This window comes from Alosa pseudoharengus, unplaced genomic scaffold (genome assembly GCF_046254945.1).
Source record: "Alosa pseudoharengus isolate Yale_2024_CS ecotype anadromous, Long Island Sound unplaced genomic scaffold, YU_APseudo_1.1 YU_APseudo_1.1_scf_4, whole genome shotgun sequence".
NCBI classification, from domain to species: domain Eukaryota; kingdom Metazoa; phylum Chordata; class Actinopteri; order Clupeiformes; family Clupeidae; genus Alosa; species Alosa pseudoharengus.
The window spans coordinates 43,822,658-43,843,263 of NW_027468774.1; the positions used below are offsets into that span (position 1 = coordinate 43,822,658).

The 20,606-nt window shown below is 45.4% G+C and overlaps 3 protein-coding genes across 15 annotated transcripts; 2 read left to right on the top strand and 1 right to left on the bottom strand.

Moving 5' to 3' along the window:
• Positions 1-1,248: 1,248 nt before the first annotated feature.
• Positions 1,249-16,782, top strand: epn3a (epsin 3a). Of its 11 annotated transcripts, none has more exons than XM_076266505.1 (11): positions 1,249-1,575; positions 4,802-5,566; positions 8,805-8,923; positions 10,417-10,497; positions 11,174-11,263; positions 11,784-11,870; positions 12,288-12,426; positions 12,737-12,913; positions 13,719-13,805; positions 13,975-14,211; positions 14,438-16,782. In XM_076266505.1, exons 2-11 carry the CDS (start codon positions 4,975-4,977, stop codon positions 14,776-14,778), a joined length of 1,950 nt encoding a protein of 649 aa, XP_076122620.1. In that variant the 5' UTR covers positions 1,249-1,575; positions 4,802-4,974; the 3' UTR covers positions 14,779-16,782. The 11 variants fall into 11 exon arrangements, with proteins under 11 accessions (XP_076122620.1, XP_076122623.1, XP_076122625.1 ...); XM_076266501.1 differs by having other exon boundaries at positions 1,250-1,746; positions 13,975-14,223; XM_076266502.1 differs by having other exon boundaries at positions 1,250-1,746; positions 4,805-5,566; positions 13,975-14,223.
• On the bottom strand, positions 15,773-17,561 carry arl16 (ADP-ribosylation factor-like 16). Of its 3 annotated transcripts, XM_076266512.1 has the most exons (5): positions 17,381-17,561; positions 17,197-17,254; positions 16,864-16,980; positions 16,554-16,669; positions 15,773-16,404 (listed from the first exon to the last, which is right to left on the bottom strand). In XM_076266512.1, the coding sequence occupies exons 1-5, from the start codon at positions 17,440-17,442 to the stop codon at positions 16,245-16,247; spliced, it is 513 nt and encodes a 170-aa protein (XP_076122627.1). In that variant the 5' UTR covers positions 17,443-17,561; the 3' UTR covers positions 15,773-16,244. The 3 variants fall into 3 exon arrangements, with proteins under 3 accessions (XP_076122627.1, XP_076122628.1, XP_076122629.1); XM_076266513.1 differs by lacking the exon at positions 17,197-17,254 and having other exon boundaries at positions 17,341-17,561; XM_076266514.1 differs by lacking the exon at positions 17,381-17,561 and having other exon boundaries at positions 17,223-17,241.
• Positions 17,562-17,694: 133 nt separating this feature from the next.
• Positions 17,695-20,584, top strand: fn3krp (fructosamine 3 kinase related protein). The gene is made up of 6 exons (XM_076266516.1): positions 17,695-17,958; positions 18,310-18,461; positions 18,902-18,993; positions 19,159-19,241; positions 19,443-19,565; positions 19,676-20,584. Exons 1-6 carry the CDS (start codon positions 17,818-17,820, stop codon positions 20,012-20,014), a joined length of 930 nt encoding a protein of 309 aa, XP_076122631.1. The 5' UTR covers positions 17,695-17,817; the 3' UTR covers positions 20,015-20,584.
• Positions 20,585-20,606: the final 22 nt, after the last annotated feature.

Sequence of the window (20,606 nt, forward strand, 5' to 3'; positions counted from 1 at the left end):
GACAGTCAGGAAGCTAAACCACTCATATTTGGCAATGAGGACTTCTGAATTAAAAACCTATATAGTTCATCTGCACAATGGAATTACTTGATTTATTCCATGAATCTCAAGAGTTATTCTAGGTTTCGTCAAATACACACAGGGGAGAGATGTTAAATTCCTAGTGCTATAGGTAGAGGATTTCACACAGCGGCCAATCAACAACCAAGCCTATTTAGCGTCAAAAAACAAAATCACTAAGAAACCAACATGTGAGGGCTAAAACATCACCAACAGAACAGCCTTCAAAGAGAATAGAGCTGTACATGTTACATTACCCTTAAGCATAATTGACTCGACACTATATCTACATCTATGGTATAAATTGCATTTACATGAAGATTTTGTGAAGCACAACAAAACTCAGCATTGTTGGTGTTCTGATGTTGCCTTCTTTTCCGGTTAGGTGAGTCTAAGTGAATACTAAGAGAAGACTGGTCTTTCCTGACACACCTGATTATTAAACAACTTGTCAAAAGAGGACAAATATGAAGAAGTGTGCGCCTTTACAGACCTTTGCTCTCTCTCTCTCTCTCTCTCTCTCTCTCTATCTCACCACCCCATGTGATAGATACAAACGTTGTGTAGAGATAAAACAGTTTGTACTTGACTTGTTCACACATGAGCTCAGACTACCGGAACCCATCATGATTAAAAATAAATTATTCTGACTGTTGCTTATTTCCAGGGTGACATCACACACCAACTCTCAGTGGAAATGAATGATTGATGTGGATGACTGGTGAAATATGTGAGCAGTGAAGAAAGCTGTGCCACCAAAGCTTTTATAGGCTATATTTTATACCAGAATGACTACAATACAGAAAATACAATAGGCCTACAGCTAATCTATGAAATAGGTGAGCAGAGTCTTATAAGTCATGTATAAGGACAGATTATGTCTTATGTTTTCACAGTTTATGTCTTGCCTTGTTTTCAGAGATAAATAGCTGGTAAATATTTTTCCAACTCATTTTACATTTCCAGTGGAAGCCACTAATAGTCAATAGTCACTCATCTAAAACACACTCAAACTAGGTAGGCTACTATGAACTAAAAGGGAGGTTGGGCTATCTTGTGTGGGCTATCTTGTATGTTGGGCTATCTTATCCGCCTAGCTTACTATTTGACAGACCCCTTGGCCCAGTTGGGGTGCGGAATGGAATGGGTTAAAGGCTGACTCTGCAGGCAACGCGTAGCTCTCCCCGTCTACCTCCCATTCCTAGTTCACTTTACTGCTTGGTGGGGGGGTTGTCTGTGTTATCTGCAGGCTCGGCGCCCGAGTTATGTATTGTCACACACTGGTTACTATTTTTTTTTGTTTTTTTAACTGAACGTAGTACAGTTTTATTAAATTCGACCATGAACGCGTTATAGAGGAAACCACATTCAAAATCATCGTTTTGACCAGTTTTTAAGCTTATTTATTCGTGTTACATATGAGTTGTTGCACACACGTAACATGGAAAGGGAACGCATTACTGGCTAAATGATCCCTAAGTTGGGATTCATAATAGGATACGGACAATGTAAGAGGTAAGAGTGGAAGCTGTCCGGTTAACTCGTAAGTTATTCGTGATTTCCTTAACAAGGCGGGATGTTTTAGCGCAAACCACAGCGCCCAGCTGAGTCACGGCTCGTTGGGAAGCTGGCGTGTACTGTGTTGTGTTCAATACATTTGACGCAATATAACTTAACATTGGCAGGGTAAGTTAATTCTCAGAATGTAATGATGCTTGTTGTCGGCCTCGTGTAGATTCTATGATTATTCCAATCTCGGCTGCATTGCTGTGTTCCCTTTGACTTAAATGTTTATTTTCAAACGGGTAAAAAGCGACCGGACCTAGTGTCGTCGTAGGTCTGGCTGCTGAACACTTCATCCGTTCTCTGTTGTTTCAGTTACGAGTGTGAATTCGTATTTGTAAGCGAAATTCCGGAGCCTCGTGAACATGGATTTAGGCCAGCGTAGCGCAAACTAAGAAACCTAGCCTCACCCAATTAAAGTTGGTGAGCTATTCCTCCAAATTTTGGTATCGTAGACCTGTGCTAGCTTTCAGTTACGGGCCCATTGTAATGACCTTGTTCCCAGTCCACAAATCAGAGTTTCAGGTGTGTCGTTAGTGTTAAGTGTTAACAGTAAATTCTAGATTTTGATAATTATTCATATAATGCTACTAAACACTGGCCTATAGACGAAAGGTTGCTCTGCTGAACTAAAAGATTGTTTTCTGCATGTTTGCCAGCTGTCTCGCATTCCACCACTTGGTCCTATTGATTCCAAAACTAAATACAAACTCCCCCTGCACTAAGGTCATTGTTTTTTTTGTGTTACCTAGGGTTAGGGTTATAATATAAAGTCTTTTAAGTCTTTATATAAATTATCTTTATAGTATCTAATCCAAAATGTAAAACTATTGTATCTTTCCAGAAGAAGTCAGTCGATTGGAACTATTTCCACACCAAATTGGCAGCGTCATTTTACTTTACTTGAACTATTTGGGGTTGGATTAAGTGTACTTGAACCAGTTCTGACAAGGAATCATTTAAGGAGGAATTAATTAAAAATAGAACAGACTAATAGCCTGACAAACCAACATCACCATCTTTAAACAAGCCTTTGGCTTGCATTTCCTCCTAATAATTTGCTCCAAGAACATATTCACGGGAACAAAAAAATAGCAGTTTGCAGTAGACTATGTGTTCTATTGGCAGGCGAGTTACGTTCTAGCAACACCAAGGCCTTGAGATTGATTCCCAGGAATTACAGACTTTTATAAAAGTAACTCATACCTGCTCCCCTGGATAGGGGCATTAATGTCTCATTAAAATATGTATTAATGGATTGCAGTAGCAGCAGCAGAAAAGATCAAGAGAAGTAGTAGCTGTGGAGTGATTTGGGACTCTGGGTGTGCTTGCGTGGGCGGGATGTGGTCTTCTGACCCAGGACACTATCAGTGGTCGACTGGTCATATGTCACCATTCTATTTCTGCTTAGAATGATGATTACTGGCCAGATATAGTTATTGAATGAAGTACGTTGGCTTGGGCTGTTGGGAAATTAAGAGGAAGATAGTTGTCTGAAATTTGTATGTGGTCTTGGATCAGTCATGGTCCTAAAAATGTGTGTGTGTATGTAATATATATATATATATATTGGGGCTGTCAATCAATTAAACAAATTAATCTAATTAATTACATACTCTGTGATTAATTAATCTAAATTAATCGCATATATAATTTTTGCTGCGAAAGTATTTTAAATATTTAAATTCAAATGAATCATTGAATAATCAGCATTAGTGACATTAAAGTTCAAAAACTCTTTTATTATTATTTTCACTGTTCAAATAATGGCCATAATAATCTATGATATGACAATATGCTGAGGAAATAAATTCAACAGTGCTTCGGGAAGAAGTTTTTTTTTTTTCACATACAAGGCATTTCAGGCCACAGATATAACCTAGGGGACACAATGAAAATAAATTAACACTCCCCTCAATGTCAACACTTATTTCTTTGCATTGATGTGCGACTATAGACTTGATGAACTCTGGTGATATGCAAATTCCTTGCTGCAGACATTGCAGAGGACTTTATTTTCAACACTTTATTTTTATCAACACCATCAGGCCCTTTTTTAGTAGTAAAAGTAAATGTTCCAATCAATGATCCAGGCAGCACGTTTTCTTCTCTCTCCTTCATTTTACAGTCTAATTTTACTGACTAGAACGGCTCGGGGTCAAAGGTCATACGGAATCGATTAATCTGCATTAATTTTTTTTAATCAGTTATTTATTCTCAAATTAATTAATCTAAATTAATCAGTTATTTTGACAGCCCTAATATATATAGCTTTTAACAGGTTGATTTTACACTTGTAGATGTTCTAGAATGGCCACAGGGCCTGCATGCATTTGCATCTAAACAACTTGATTTAGCCTCTAATAATGGGTGGAAACTGGCATGGGTCTGTACTTCAACAGCATTGCTAAGTGACCTTAAGCAGTTTCAGCTCAGTACTGAGGAAATTCCATTACCATAACGAATCTCATAAAAGCCTTTGGACTACTGCTAGATGGAAAATGAAATAAATAGGATTTGTTGACCCAGATAGTTGTGCTTGTAATGTTGTAAGTTGTAATGACCTTTGACAACTCTTGATTGGCTTCTCTGCCACTGTTTGAATTCAGAATTGAATTCAGGCTTTTCTGACCTGCTTAAGAACTGGACCAAAGAGTCTGACAATTTCTTAGTATCATATTTCAGTGGTCATCACAGTGAATCTCTCTGTTCGCTGGTGTGGTTTGTTGGCTGTCTCTTTACTGATCAAAGGAAGAGGTTCTACTGTATAGGTCTCTAAGACACCGTTGAGTTGAAAGAAAGCTTACCTCCAGTGCTGTAATTCTAGCCTTTATTCTCTTGCTCGCTCTTCGCCCTGTGTCAGCCCACGGTATTGTGGAATGCTCTGGAAGGAAGACGAAAGCATTTGTAAAATGTGACTATTTGTGGTGAGTGAGGAATATGTTGGGTTTAAGGAGGTTCATTTAGCTGTTCAGCAAGAGGAGATGCTCTGCTTTGTTGAGAGCTCTGAGTATAAGCCTGTCCACTCTACGCCCCCCCCCCCCGCCGCCGCAGGATAGCAGATGAGGTTAATGTTTTTCTTCAGCTTAGACTGAAACCTTATGCTGTGTTTCAGAGGGCTTTTGCAGTGACGCCTGTTTTTTTCCCACCCCATCCCTCCCTCTCTCCCCCTATTCAGCAGGTCTTCATGTCATTGATACATCTGCTTAACCGGAGGGAAGGACAGAGCTGTATCCAAAACCATCTCTGAGGTGACAGCAGCCATTCAGATATCTCCCTTAGTCTTTTTTTATTTAGAAGTGGACTGCTTGTGGGGAGGGATTAGCCTTCCCACCGCTACACAAAAACACCATGACCACCTCATCGCTACGCCGCTCGGTCAAGAACATGGTCAACAACTACACCGATGCGGAGATCAAAGTGCGCGAGGCCACCTCCAACGACCCCTGGGGGCCCCCTACCTCGCTCATGGCCGAGATCGCTGACATGACCTTCAACGTGGTGGCCTTCACCGAGGTCATGGGCATGATCTGGAAGCGGCTGAACGACCACGGCAAGAACTGGCGCCATGTTTACAAGGCCCTGATGCTGCTGGACTACCTGATCAAGACGGGCTCGGAGCGGGTGGCGCAACAGTGCAAGGAGAACATCTACGCCATCCAGACGCTACGCGACTTCCAGTACATCGACCGCGATGGCCAGGACCAGGGCATCCACGTGCGCGAGCGCTCCAAGCAGCTGGTCTCGCTCATCCGGGACGACGAGCGACTGCGGCAGGAGCGCGCCCAGGCCCACAAAACCCGGGAGCGCATGGCAGGCACCAGCATGGGTTACGGGGCGATGCCACCCCCGTACCCGGGGCGCCGCAGCAGTCAGCCCAGCATGGGTGCCCTGTACGGGGAGGAACACGGCAGGCCCCGAGGATCCCCATCTTCCTATAATTGTGAGTACCAAAATATAATGCCTTCTATCTTTCATTGGCCCTTCATCTTAAATAGCCATCGTACAATCAATGACTGGAACATAGACATTTAGATTTGGACTTGGTTATTTGCCTCTCCTGGTCTTACATCTTGTAGTAATCTGGTGTATGATTGATTTATTGCTTGTATTGATTTCATGAAAATGAACCAGAGTTTTCATTAGGTACATATGCTGCTGGCATGTTCACCATGTGAAAACATCTCTGTTATGCAATATGGAATAATTCTTTCAACATGACACACCACAACAAAATGTACATCCCATTCCAGAATTAATGCAGAATAACCCTAGACAGACTTAATCTATAAACAAATCATTATTTTACAACCCCTAAAGCCATTCCAGCTATTTTTTTCTCCAGTTGTCTCAATGTGGTTTGGAAGAATATTTCTCACTAATTGCAGTAGCCTATCTTTAGTGTTCAGTGGGGTAAGAAAGGGGAAGCTCTACACTTTCATTCATGTTTGGTTTCACTGGTTCTTTCTGGGCTCCAACATCATTCTCAGTTTCAGTCACGCTGCACTGTACTGAGTAGTGATCTTGATCTATGGCTACATTCCTTTCATTCTCGCGCTCTTGCTCATTCGAGATTAACAAGCCCTGAAAAATGGAGACACTGTGCACTATGTTGTCCCACTGGAAGAGAAATAAAATGTGACTACCAAGATGCCACATGCCTCAGTAGGTATATATGAAAGGCCTGTGTGTTACCTGTTCTGGTGGATGGTCTTGATTAGCCGAGTATGTGGAAACTTTGTGTGTGAGAGAGAGGGAGACAAGAGAGAGAGAGAGAGAGAGAGAGAGGGAGGAAGGGAGAGAGAGAGAGAGAGAGAGAGAGAGAGAGAGAGAGAGAGAGCGAGATACATGTGTGTGCTACTGCCTCAAGTCTTGTGGTGTCAGACATGACTTGGGCATTTTGTAACACACAAACCTGTTCCAGGGTGAGTCAGGTGATTAAATGTTGATGAAATGTGGTGAGAACCACCATTTCATAAGGCTAGTTTTTCCTCTTAAGTATAAGTATACTCTTTTGATCCCGTGAGGGAAATTTGGTCTCTGAATTTATCCCAATCCGTGAATTACACACTCAGCACACAGTGAACGCACAGTGAGGTGAAGCACACACTAATCCCGGCGCATCGAGCTGCCTGCAACAACAGTGGCGCTCGGGGAGCAGTGAGGGGTTAGGTGCTATGCTCAAGGGCACTTCAGCCGTGCCTACTGGTTGGGGTTCGAACCGGCAACCCTCCGGTTACAAGTCCGAAGCGCTAACCAGTAGGCCACGGCTGCCCCTAAATTTAAACACTTTTGCACCGTTGCTGTTTTGTGCTTAAACCCTTTGTCTGAACTCAACGTGATTGATGTAGAATGTGTAAAAAAACACAAAACATGGATGTTCATCCCACCCACACTCAAGACCACTCTCCCACCGCTGCTCTCACAAGTATGTAGTTCTACTCTGGGAGGCAAGCAGCCTCACTGTGATTTGTATGCCGTTTGGGAGTGGGGGGGGTGCCTGGGTGGATTTCGCACAGTTCATGGAAGCCATATATGATATGTGCCAGCCTCTTCCTGTCAGGGTCACTGTTCTGCTCCATTACATTTTTCCTCAGCTTGATTGATTCCTTTCCTCACACAGCTCCTGGCTCAGAGCCACACGGACAGACTGACAGACACCGCTCCCTAGCAGCAAGGTGCTAATATCACAATGTCTGTCAGAAGCTTTCGGACGTTGTCAACCTGTCTTTTAGGGAAGCAAAATGAAAAGTATAAGGAATTTCTGAATGATTTCTACACACCGTGAACTTAGTGACTCTGGTCACAATTTAGTTCACAGAATTTTTATTGGCAAGACTTCAACTCACGGTAGACTTCCCTAAAGATAAACAGTCAAATTCCCATGGAATCGGTGTGATTTTGGGTTTTCTAGTGGCAGAGCTAGAATCGTATTTGTCTTGGATGTACGCCAAGAAATTTGGGGAAGTACAGTGCCTCCCTGTTCTGTGGCTTGGTCAACACCAGAGTGCTGTGCAGCTGTTGGGAATGCACGCTGAGTGACATGTTCTTCGGATGGACTCAGATTTAGTTGGTATGTAGTGCACATGGGTGTCTAGAGAGAGAGAGACCTGGTGCCCCCAATCACCCCCCCCACCCCCCCCCCCCCGCCCTGAAAATCTTTATATTCTGTGTTGTTGCTCTACGCACACCTGATTGAAGTCTGTGTAATCATAATACACAGGACTAGCGAGAAGTGTTTCTGCTAGGCTAAGCAAGACTGTCACTTCAGTGGGTGTTTAGAGCAGGGTGTGATGAAAGCAGGCAGAGCATGTGGGGTGGGGTGGGGCAGGTTGAAGGTGTGTAGTGGCTGAGTTCCACGCTGCCTCCATCACTCGGAGCCTCTGTGAGCATGTGTGTGTCAGGGGTGACAGTGGTGGAGGGAACTGGATGGGGGTTGAGTTGAGTAAGCACACCCTCCTGTGTGTGCGTGCGTCCGTGTGTGTGCGTGTGTGTGTCCGTGTGTGTGCGCGTGTGTGTACGTTTGTGTGTGCGTGTGTGTACACGCATGTGTGTGTGTGCGTGGGTGTGCGCACGCGTGTGTGCATTCCAGGCCAGGCAGGGGCCTTTGAGAGGCACTGCAGTGGAAGTGATGGGGTGGTGTTCAGAGGCCGTGCACTCTGCCAGTGTCTGGCCCTCTGCTGGCCTGGCATCCAGTCATGGGCACTGCCAGCCTCTCTAACCCGTCCCACTCCCCAGATCTGCATCCTGCGTCCTGCCACAGGATTTAGGTTGGGTTTTGGGGGGGGGGGGTTGATATAGTCTAGGCCACCACCTCATGCCCCCCTCGTCCCTGTTGCCCTGCACAGGCACGGCATTGTTCCCAGCGGAGAGTCGGCGGTGGGAGGGGAAGTAATTCCAGGCCGGGGGCCCGAGCGCTGGCGACCCGGGTGCCTACTACAGGCAACTTAATATGCACAAGCAGTGCCATCCCGCTCTCAAACTCTGCCTGACCCCCCTAAACCCCCCACCCTGATCCCCCCTTTTTCTCAACCCCAGCCATATAAAAAAGGGATTGAATTGAGCGTTCTCTCTTTCTTTCTGTCTCTCTGTCTTTCTCTCTCTTCTTTTGCCGGCTCGCTTTCACTTTCGTTCTGAACCCTCCCTCCTCTGCCCGCCTCCCTTCTTCCTCATCCTCTCAGCCTCTTCTTCCTCCCCCCAACTAGCGCCGGATCTGGAGCAGGCGCGGCCGCAGACCAGCGGAGAGGAGGAGCTGCAGCTGCAGCTGGCCCTGGCCATGAGCCGAGAGGAGACTGAGAAGGTGGGTCAGACACACACACACACACACACACACACACAAACTAAACCTGAGCTTCACGCCACCACCTGCTTCTCTCTCTGTGTCTGTGAATCTATGTTTGTGTGTATCTATGTTTGTGTGTTTGTGTGTGTGAGAGACTGTTATTCTATCTGTGTGTGTGTGAGTGTGTTCCTGTGTGTGTATGGAACATGAAGCAGCTCTGCTGCAGCGTCCTTTAGCGTACCTCATCAGAACGCTTCTTGTTTGATAAAAATGTGCCAGGGTGCCCTCGAGAGACGGTCAGGCAGTGAGTGGTGATTTATGGGTATGCTTTGGAGTGGTTTCCCCCCGGGTCCATGCTTTGTAGAAAAGGAAAATCATTTTTTCTCACAGTCTGCAGAGTGGAGTTTGCTTAAACCAAGTGATTTATTAAAAGGAAGGGTCAGTTTGGATTCAAACTTAAAATTTACATATCTCACAACTGACCAACCCCATCTCTGCAGTTGAGGTAGTGTAACAACTAAGCCAGTGGTGTTGAATAGTAATTACAGCAAAATACCTATTCCTTTGTTTCTAATGAAAAACACATACAGTATATGCTGATGCAGTATATTAAAACAAATTAGTGTTGCTTTCATTCAAAATCTTCCATATAGCGGCAGTAGGCCTGGCGTTATTATTCAGCAGCAAAGCCAGGTCAGCAGTTCTTCACATCGTCTGATCCACTGCGTGCTTGAATCAATAGCACCAGTGAGGTCGGACCAGTGTGGCACCAAACGTCACTGCCCTGATGGGTCGTAAAGCCAGCAAACGCTGTGTGGCTCTCTGGGGATCGGGGTGATTTGAGCTGACTGGTGATTGTCTTCTCCGACACTCTCCCACAACTCTTAGCGTCTGTCTATTTTACTTCCTCAAGGCCAGCTCTGAAAGCCCCTTGTGTCCATTATCCAGAGCGAAAGTGTGTGTGTGTTAGCATCATTAAGCTTCCTGTGAATCAATTTTTAATGTGGAGGCATCCAGTCAGCATACACTCACTGCTCACTACGGTCACGTGACAACGTTACTGGACCCGCATTGAGCTGGACTGAGACATTGATCATGTGTTTGTGAGCAAGGCCAGCTATTGACATCATGGGAAGTGAATAATTGGGTCTCAATGGGTGGAGATGTTATGAGCTTGTTGTTCTCGACAGATTTATATGTGGCTCACTGTTGAGCTCTTACTCAGCTCCACACCACTAGTTTGTCTTGACAATGTATGAGTACATCACTGTGCTTAATCAAACTAAATGAGTCAAAATGGCATTGTTGAAAACCTTTTCATATGCCTTCAGTGCTATATTACTCTAACATGTAGAAAAGAAAGCAGTAGAGCTAGTGGGATAGAATAGAGAGTTGACACATTGGATAGAATATAGATTATGTGCCAAGGCAGTGTGAGAGCATGTTTTGGAGGATATGTCACGAGTGCTCGGACGTTAAACGCTCCCTCCTTAACCCTTCCCCCTCTGTAGCCGCCTCCACCGGCTGTGGATATCGATGAGCAGACGCAGCTTCAGATTGCCATGAGCCTCAGCAAGGAGGAGGCAATGAAGGTACAGCGTTGTGATGCTGCGTCTTCCCCCGCGTAACCCCTCTCCTCTTCCTCCTCCACCTCATATTCCTCCCTCTGTTCTCCCAGCTTTCAATGCGAGGCTTCTCCAAGGCTTGGCCTTTTAACAACTCTTGTCAGTAACCTTGCATGTAAAAAAGGTATTTTTCCTCAAGCTTTTTGGCCAACTGTAGTCCTCTATCTACCCGCCCATAACCCCCCCCCCCCCCCCCCCCAAGGCACTTTACCCCAAGCACCCGCTGCTGGCTGGCAAAGCGGCATGCCCCCGCTCTCCCTCCTTTCCTCCTCCTTCCCAGCGGACCGCGTGTTTCCCTAACCAACTCCCTTTCTCTCAGGCCAGTGGGGAAACCTCCCTGCCTCTGACCTCTGCTGATGGTAGTGGGGGAGAAGGGAACACTCAAGCCTTAAGAATGGGAGAGGCAAAGTGGTGGCTAAACTTTGTCTGGATTGGTTAGTCAGGAAAGCTCCTTGCTAGTATGCATTGGGATCTGCCCTGTGCCAATGATCTGTGTTGGATCATTGACTGACTTTTGTTTGTTTTCTTTTTGCACACTCTTTTCTTTCTCTCTCACTCTCTCTGTCTGTCTCTCTCTCTCTGTCTCTCTCTCTTTCTCTGTCTCTCTCTCTCTCAATGAACCGTTTCGGGCTTTCCCTCCCAGCCACGTCCACCCCCACCTGTGGCTCTGGATATGGATGAGGAGACCCAGCTCCAGATTGCGCTGAGCCTGAGCAAAGAGGAGCATCAGCAGGTGAGGAGAGGGAGTGGCTCTGGGATCTTCTTGGGAAGGGTTGTTTGGGTTGTGTCCAGATAAACCGATCCTGGCTCCTGTGGCATGTGCGTCCGGCCCTGCCGTTGGCTCCTCTGGCCCTGCTGTGCTGCCTCTCTTTTAGAGTTTGTTTTCTGACACACTGCCTCCCCTGTTTCCCTCTTTCTGTGTGTCCATTTCATCCCCCCACCCTCACTACCCCCCCCCGAACCCCTTCAGCCTCTCGCTGTCTTTCTCTCTCCATGCCAGTTTGGAACAATGGAGCCACTCACAGAGTGGTCCTTGCACAAATGCTCCGTCTTTCTTCTTTGTGACCTTAACAGCTACTGTATGTCTCTTCTGTCATGTCCAACGTGGTGCATGGAATGGCTCCATCTGGTAACCGGGGGGGGGGGGGGGGGGGTTCTTGCGTGATTCTGCAAATATGGCTTTGTCACGATGACTGAACATAAGTGCTACTTCAGCCCTTTTATGCCAAATGTGTCCATGTGTCTGTTGCCAGGAGCAACAGAGTCGCCGAGGAGATGAGTCCATGCTCCAGAAAGCTCTTGAGGAGAGTAAGCGAGAGATGGATGCAAAGAGAGGGGGGGTATGTGGAGAAATATACACAATTTGTCAATTCCAGGATGTATTTAACTCCACAGTGTACCACCTAGTAGTTACTAGTTAATACATCACATTAAATATAACTTAGTAATACTGTATATTAATAGCTTTGACAACAAACTTGGTAGACGTTGGTAATATGTTCAGCGACTTTTGAGTGGATATGTATTAGGGCTACAACCAACGATTTATTTTGTTGATTAATTGGTAGGTTGTTTGATCGGGGGGGGGGGGGGGGGAGGAATGTCAAAAATCGTGCAAAAATGTAAAAAATGGTACAAAAATAATCAGTGTTAACATGTAAAATCATTGTTTTGACCACACACGATTTAAATGTTTTCTTTTTACTCAGCTTTCTTTCTGTCTTTCTTCCCCCCCCCCCCCCCCTTTCTCTGTGCAGTCGGCCATGATGGATCTTGTAGATATTTTCGCTCCAGCCCCTGCTGAGCCCTCGATTGGCCACTCCTGGGACTTGGCATCTGGTGATGTCCACGCTGCGCCTGCAGGCCCCCTGAGGGTCGACCCTTGGGACTCTCTGGGTAAGGCTGTCCTGTGTCCACCTCACTACATCCCCTTTCTGCACTCAACTGCTTTCACTCAGCTCCGCAACAACTCACTGAATCACCACTTATATTTGTTATATTTTTTTAACAACGGGTGCTTTGTGGAAGCTGTATTTATGTTATTGATAGTCAGTTGCTAAGCAATACGTTTGTCTGGACACATAACCTGTATTTAATTTGGTGTCTAGAAGGCAGTGTCTTCCACACTGTTGAGCTCAGACCGAGACCGAGTGCTTTGCATACCGCATGGTTTAAGTTTCCTTACACGCGTCCAAACTCTGCCCAGCAGAGGCCAGCTCCGCAAGAGGAGCGAGTGGCTCCTGGTTGGCGACGTCAGCCTCCGCCAGTCGACCGCAGCAGTCTTGGGATCACAGATCGAGCCCTGCTGATCCTTGGGACGCTCCCCAGAGTGCTCCCAGGTCCAACCTCGCTGGCCAGATGTGGTCATCCCCTGCCCACAAAGGTACTAGTTTGCCCGTTTCCTCTTATGTACAGCCTGATTGATTGTAGATGTGCCTCATTTTTTTAATTCATAAAGCAAGTTAGAGATAGAAAATAGTTTAACAGGCTCTTTGATATAGATAGGGTCAAAGCTAGCAACCCCTGCCCCAGAAAATATCTCAGCCTCTATTGTGTATCATCAAAATACTTACAAATCTATACTGTGTGGCATGGTTCAAGGCTCCGTCCAGCGCTGATCCTTCTAAAGGTGATAGTACATGGGGCAACTTTTTGAGCAATGTTGCTGGGCAATCACATAACCAGTACTATTTATTCTGTTTGGATGATCATGACTATTTGCCTACTAGTGATTTAAGTTCTCCAGAAAATAAGTTGTTGTCCAATATCAGTGGGTACATGCCAGAACCACAATAATGAGGAACATTCCCCGGCAACATTGCTCAAAAAGTTGCCCCATGTATCATCAGCTTGAGGCCGCAATCAGACAGGACACGTTTTTTGCAGACCCAGATGTTGTTTTGTATTGGCAGTAAGCATTTCACACACTGCTTATGCGCCCAGAGCGCCTCACGTTTTGTCCACCAGCTGGGCCTCGTGTTTTTGCAGAGGCGCCCTGAGCACCTTGAATTGAAAAAAAATTCAACTCAAAGCGGAAAAGCCGCTGCATTTTTACGAAAACATGGTGTGCCTCGCATTTTACAAGCGGCAAAGCGCGTCCTGTCCGATCACACCCTAAATCAGTAGCCCCTCCCTTCTGTGGCAGTTCTGCTTCAGCTTACATAATGAGGCTCTGTGTTCTTCTGCAGGAGGAGATCTTTTTACAACTCCTGCAGAAAGCCAAAGGCCTCTCGGTGTACTAAAGCCCTCCTCCCCCCGTGCAGGCAGTCCCTCAGGTACGCCCCTCTTGTTCTCAGTTACTGTGTCAGCACTAGTCCTTTTACTTTCAGTTATGAGCTCGCGAGCAAGTTGGGAATTTCACGTTAGTATGTCACAGTACAGCCTTTTCTTACCCAAATACTGTCCACTGGTATTTGAGTTATGATTTTTTTCTTTGTCTAACAGATGGAGACCTGTTTGACGAGGCCATGGACGGAGGTCAGATGAATGTGAACGGGCATGGCGGGGGCAGCCCTGAGCCTTTCGACATGTCCCGTCTGGGAGAGAGTCTGGCCGACCCCAAGCCCCGAGCCTGCCGCACCCCTGAGGCTTTCCTGGGTCCAGTAGCCGCATCACTCGTCAACCTGGACTCTCTCATCCCCACCAGTCCTGCACCCAAGACCCTGAACCCATTCCTCACAGGTGTGGCCGCAGGTACAGACATAGATGCATAGAGATGTAAAGATATTATATGTATAAATAAATGTACCGGTATATAGGTTTATATATACCGGTACATCATTTTGTTAGATCTGTCTGTCTACGATCTCTCTCGGTCTCTCTCTCTCTCCTGCTCCCTCTCAGTTTAAATATAGTGGGAGTACAGGTGTTGTTCATACGTGTTTGACATATCCCCCCCTTTCCCCAGGGCCAAGCACCACAGCAGCCTCGAATCCATTCCAAAGTGAGCAGCCGCGCCTCACCCTGAACGAGATGCGTCCCAACTCCACGTCCCCGGTGCCCCAGTCGGGCTCGTTGCCCTACAGTGCCTCCCTGCCCTTGCCCCTGCCTTCCAACCCACAACCCTCGTCGCTGCCCTCCTCCCTCACCCAGCCTCCCGCCGCTGCCACCGCTGCTGGTGTGCCGATGGCCGCTGGCCGACCCTTGGACCTGCCCGGCAACCTGCCCCAGCCGCTGCTGCCCCTCTCCTCTGCCGCCATGCTCGGACCACCCGGAGTGGACCTGCAAAACCAGAACCCTTTCCTCTAAGACGTTCTCGTGGCCCTTGCAAGGGAGCGCTGTTGTAGGTTGTGATTTTTTCAGATGCTCAGTTGGCCCTGCTGGGGAAAGACGGTTGTAGTTATTTTTCTTCTTCTTCTTCCTAAATGTTAATAGACCTGTAGACTCAACTGGAACTAAAGTCAGCACTGACTGCTCTGTTTAATAACCTTGAGTTTTATATGGGCTTAACTACCTTCACATACTTTGCTATTACCTGGTATCACTTGTCAGCCAGTGTGCTCTGCATAGGACCGGCACGGTGGCAGGAGAGGGAACGGAGGCAAAAAAAACTAACACTATTCAGATGCACAAACGCGGAGAGAGAGGAGAGACGCGTCAGCTGTCATCGGAGCGAAGTCCTAATGAAGGCGTTTTCTTCCAAGATATTTTTAATACTTCCTTTGATGCCACAAGAGCATTTATTCACACTGCTTCAGCTGATTCACATATGGCCCATGCACTGTGCCGTGCTGATCCAAGTACTGAATGTATGTACACACACACCACGTGTCTTTGCTTATTCCACTTAAACACAACCGCACCCCTGCCCCATAGAACCAGAACGCCTCTGGATTGGCTGCTGCACACAGACTGGGCCGTTTCCCCGGTTACACCCCGGGATAACGCGCATCTGTGAACAAAACGGCGAGGGACAAGAGCCAAGAGTCCCATTTAGATAATGAGACCCAGCTAGCTGGATAAAAGCAACTTCAGACATCATGCTGAGGATTGCTAGAGGAGAGCGGGATTTTAGGAGTATTGATTTGTGTGCACATGTGTGTGAGTGTGTGTGTGTGTGTGTGTACGGTTGCGTGTGGCCGGGAGTGGAGGTGTGGGTAATATGACACAGTATATGACACTGACTTTTCAGGGAATGAAGCTACTGCAGAACCATCATGCTAACAGAATGTAAGAAAAGTGAGAATGTGTTGCTTTATGAAATATTGCTCTTGAAATATAAGGATGCAGTTAACAACTCAACTTGCAGCACTTCCAGTTCTTTATTCCTCAGTGTTTTCTTTTCCTTCATTCAGTTGTCCAGACACAACAATGGTGTTTGAATCACGAGCATCTTAAGTTCTGTTTTATGTCTCTGTACATCATATTCGTTCTGTAGGTTGTTTATAGCACAACAGGCACCGTTTCATCACGGTTTTACCTGTTCTTTGAAGCAAGATCAACAAGTATGCTGACTTAACTATTAAAGCTGCCCAGTATTGGTTCTGTCTGTGCCACCCAGTAATACAACAGAAAAGAAAAGCCAGGTGAAGTGGTCCCTTTAAAAAAGGGCAGCCATTCATAATTGTCTCAAAAACCAACATTATCATGTATTTCCACCACATTGAGTAAATCCGATTCAGTCCAAAATACTGGGCTTTATCATGCGGTTTGTTGGCTTCCAGATTGGAGCAGAGCTCTAGAACAGTTCCTGGTGTTTTCAACCCATCTTCAGGTCACGTAAGGCTGTCTAACCAGCTCAACACTTCCTTCAGTCCTTGGCCAGAGCGTGCGCTCACCTCCAGCGTGGTGATGGATTGAGGGGCGGTGGCAATGATGTCATCTATTCTGAAAAGTGATTTCATCTCCATCAGGGTCATAGTGCATGGAAGATCCCTGAAAAAGAAAGCACAGGAAATATGAACTTGAGAGTTGTGTGGCAAACGTGCCTTATAATCCAATACAAACCGGTCCTGAGAGAACCTCTAAAATAAATGGATCCCACACAACCATGTTCAGAGTGACTTCGGAATGAGCCACCTCACCTTTTGTTGAAGAGCACAAGCACGGAGGCACCATGAAGAGGTTCAGCTGAGAGGACCGACAAGAGCTGGATGCAGGAGGAGGCTATCTGGGTGATGTTGGCTGAATCCACCACAAACTGGAATCAGAAACATTGCACATTCACAAGGTGCCCTACCTGAAGTAATATTAATATGTATGCCATATGTAACAAACTTGGATCACCATGTGCAATAAAGGTGAATTTCTTTACTGTGTAGCACAAGCTGTTGTTAAACTGACAATATATTGAGGAACATATCAATCAATAGAAGCGAGATCGTCCTGACGTACAATAAGAGAGGAGCAGTCTGCGTAAAAACTATGCCATATGGGGCCCATGCAACCTCCCAGCTCTCGCACGGTTATTCTCTTCTTTTTCAGGTTCAGGTCGGTGAGATTGGTACCAACCTGTAGGAATGAAGTTAAATCAAAATAACAAGTAAATAACTATGAGAAACCGTAAACGTGTAGGACAACAATGCTAAAATACGTGGGCTATCACTACCAGCTCTGTGGTCAAGAATTGATGTAGCAGCTAACGTTAAATGACATGAGATTACTTGGATTGTGCAACAGATTTATCATGAAAAGGTAACAGCACACTTTAAAAGTGACTGTACTAACAGTGGGGAGCGTGACAGGAGCTTCACCCAAATCAGCCGGCTGGTCCCGTTGTGTGAGCTGTGGATAAGGTTAAGGACTCAAATAACGTTAAAGTTAACATTACTACACTGAAGTGTGCACATCTCTGTTAGCAAGTTAGCTAACCTCACAAACAACACGGGCCGTTTCAGATTGTCAAAGGATATTCTGTAAACGTTTCAGCAGAAGAGTTTTCCCAACACCAGTAGAGCCAAGCAACAAACACATTCTGCCGACGATATTACATTATACGAAATAGATTAACAATGTAGATCTATATGCAGTTTCATTTCCTGCGAATTAGCTATAAACGCTAATGTTGTTACCAGGACGATGATAACGTTACATCAGGGAGGGTCTTTCACCAACAGTGATAGCAGAGAGCTTGAACCATGTGTCACTCAAAGTTTCGCGTTTCTATTGGTTAACGTTAAACGAACCACTCAACCCGGAATCAAAATACTGGATAATAGAGTTCACGGCTTCACGCCATAACAACTTCGGTTCACGCATAAGCAGTGGGTTTTCTTTTACTGTCTATGGTTCACGCGGAGATTGTCAAGTCATTTTAACGTTAATGTGACTTTAACGTCAAAAACGACAATGGAAGCTCAGTTGAAAAAAGAGCTGGGAACCTCGACGTTGAAAGCCACCGGTCATTCGGGAGGTGGATGCATCAGCGAGGGCCAGAGTTATGACACTGACAACGGGCGAGTCTTTGTGAAGATAAACCACAAGAGCGAGGTTGTCATTAGCTAAGCATTGTTTTCACTAGTCTGTCTTGAATTTTTCCCCGCTTCAAGCACTGTAATCGAGATGACGATGACAAGGTCCCTGCCTGCTTTAGCCTACATCTCAGACAGCGCAACATGTCAATCACTTGCACATGATTGCATCTTGCTGACTAAACAAGCGGCCAGACTAAGCCAAATACAAGGCTACTACTGGTGCTACTATTATAACCCGGTTATATCAGATTTATTTGGCTAAATGTCCTTTTATACTCCATGGCCTCTGTGCTGTGTCATTGTATATCTTGTTGGTCTACTTTTTCACTGTTTCCTGTCCTCCCCCCACCCCATTCTTTTTTTGAAGGCCAAACGAATGTTTGTTGGAGAGATGGCTAGTTTGGAGGCTATACTGCAAACTAACACTGTGAAAGTTCCTAAACCTGTGAAGGTCCTTGATCTAGAGCGAGGGGGGTCTGTGTTTGTCATGGAGCATGTGGACATGAGAAGCCTGACCAAGTATGACGCCATTATCCTCCCAAACCATCACAATTAAATTACAAGAATTCCTGGAGATACACCCTCTTACATTAGCTTTAGTGCTAAATTGATATGTAATACATGTTTTATTTAAAATGCTAGTTCTTCATATGTAGGCCTATTATTTACATCAGTCATCAGATCATGTTATTCTGCTTTAAGTGGTATATTTGGGCTGTAATGTATTAAATACATCCCTCAGGCGGGTCACGTCTGCTCTAGAAAGATCTGCCTAGATGATTACATCATGGCTTTAACTTAGATACAATGTTTGTAAGTAATGTAGCTTACAGCCTCTTTAAATGTAATGTTCATCCTGTTGTGCAGTAGCTGCTACATGGTTTGTGTCCCATTTAATATTCTCCCCAGAGGATGAAGTGTGCCCTGACGTGTGCATGTATATTTGGCTACATGCGCAGGTTCTCTGCCCAGCTGGGGGAACATTTGGCCGACTTGCATCTTTATAACCAAAAGCAGAGAGAGAAGCAAAGCAAAGAGGAGCAAACTGTCGGTAATGTACCCTGAGCTCACAAAAAGATGTTAGGGCGCCATCTGCTGGACAATCTGTGCTATTCCACAATGTGCACAACCATGTAGCCCTTAGTACAGCTAATACCAGCTTATTGGGAAATGGTCATGTCTTATTTTTACTCAGTTCTAATACTTGCATGTGCAGGAAAAGGATCTGGGCAGTCTGAAGTGCCTGCCATTGACCAATTTGGGTTTGATGTTCCAACCTGCTGCGGATACCTTCCACAGGTTAGTTGCAGTACAGTTGAATAACAATAACATTTTATGACTCAATTAGTTAAACAAAAATGAAGATAAATTGCAGCCCGATAGCGATACTCTCCAGTCCTCTTTATCCCTGGCTTGGGATAGATAGCTACTGCTAATGTTGTAACAGTGCCTTTGCTGACCCTATGTCTCCCCCCCACACTTTCCTCACATCTCTCTCAGAATAATGACTGGCAAGAAGACTGGGTGGCATTCTATGCTCAGCAGAGACTTGGTCACCAGCTGGACTTAGTGGAGAAGAGCCACGGTGACCGAGAAGCTAGAGAGCTGTGGTCTAAGCTTCAGGTACAGGAAGAACAAAGCCTGAGGCCATTAGCAGGTGGCTGTTATGAATGTAATCAAACTGACTGACGTCATATTTGTGGTTGTTCTCACCCAATTATTTTTCTATTCAGCTGAAGATTCCCCAGCTGTTTGCTGATGTGACGGTTGTCCCAGCACTTGTCCATGGCGATCTGTGGGGAGGGAACGTGGCAGAATGCTCGGACGGCCCAATAATCTTTGACCCGGCATCCTTTTACGGGCACTCTGAATATGAGCTTGGCATTGCGGGCATGTTCGGTGGCTTCAATAAGTCTTTCTACACGGCATACCACGGGAAGATCCCAAAGGCACCAGGCTTTGAGAAACGGCTGCAGCTCTATCAGCTTTTCCATTATCTAAACCACTGGAATCACTTTGGCGGAGGGTACAGAGGTTCCTCCATTCGCATCATGAAAGACCTGGTAAAGTAAACATTACTAATAGGATTTGATGCCTCACCACCCCTGGCCCCACCCCCATAATCATGACAAATTCATGATACAGAAGTTATTCACTTTAACAATTTCACAACACACCACTACAGACCATAGAGAGTAAACAGCAGTAGGCCTACCTATGAAGACTAATTAACTTAAGAAAAGTTTTAAGTAGATACAGAAAAGTTAATTGTGACATGTGAATGTTTTATACTTTACTAACATTCCATTTGCCCTTGCTGAAGGGGTTGGTGTTGAAAGTACTGAACAGTTACAGTAATGTAAGTAGACACATGTGTCATCAGGTATTACTGTGTAATTACCTGCAATGTGGCATGACAGAGAATGAAGATTGAATAGGCAATATTCAAAAACAGATACACTTTTTGGATTTTGAACACTTTTAGAAATAGAATTATCTCATTTTTATTGCAGATAACAGATTAATCTAACAAATCATTTAGGGTGTAATGGAATACATACACCAATAACCTGTCATGGCATGTCTAATGGAATGAACAAAATAAGTGTGACCATTAATCCAAATAAAGTGGATTAAAAACATCTTGTCTCATCTTGTCATTCA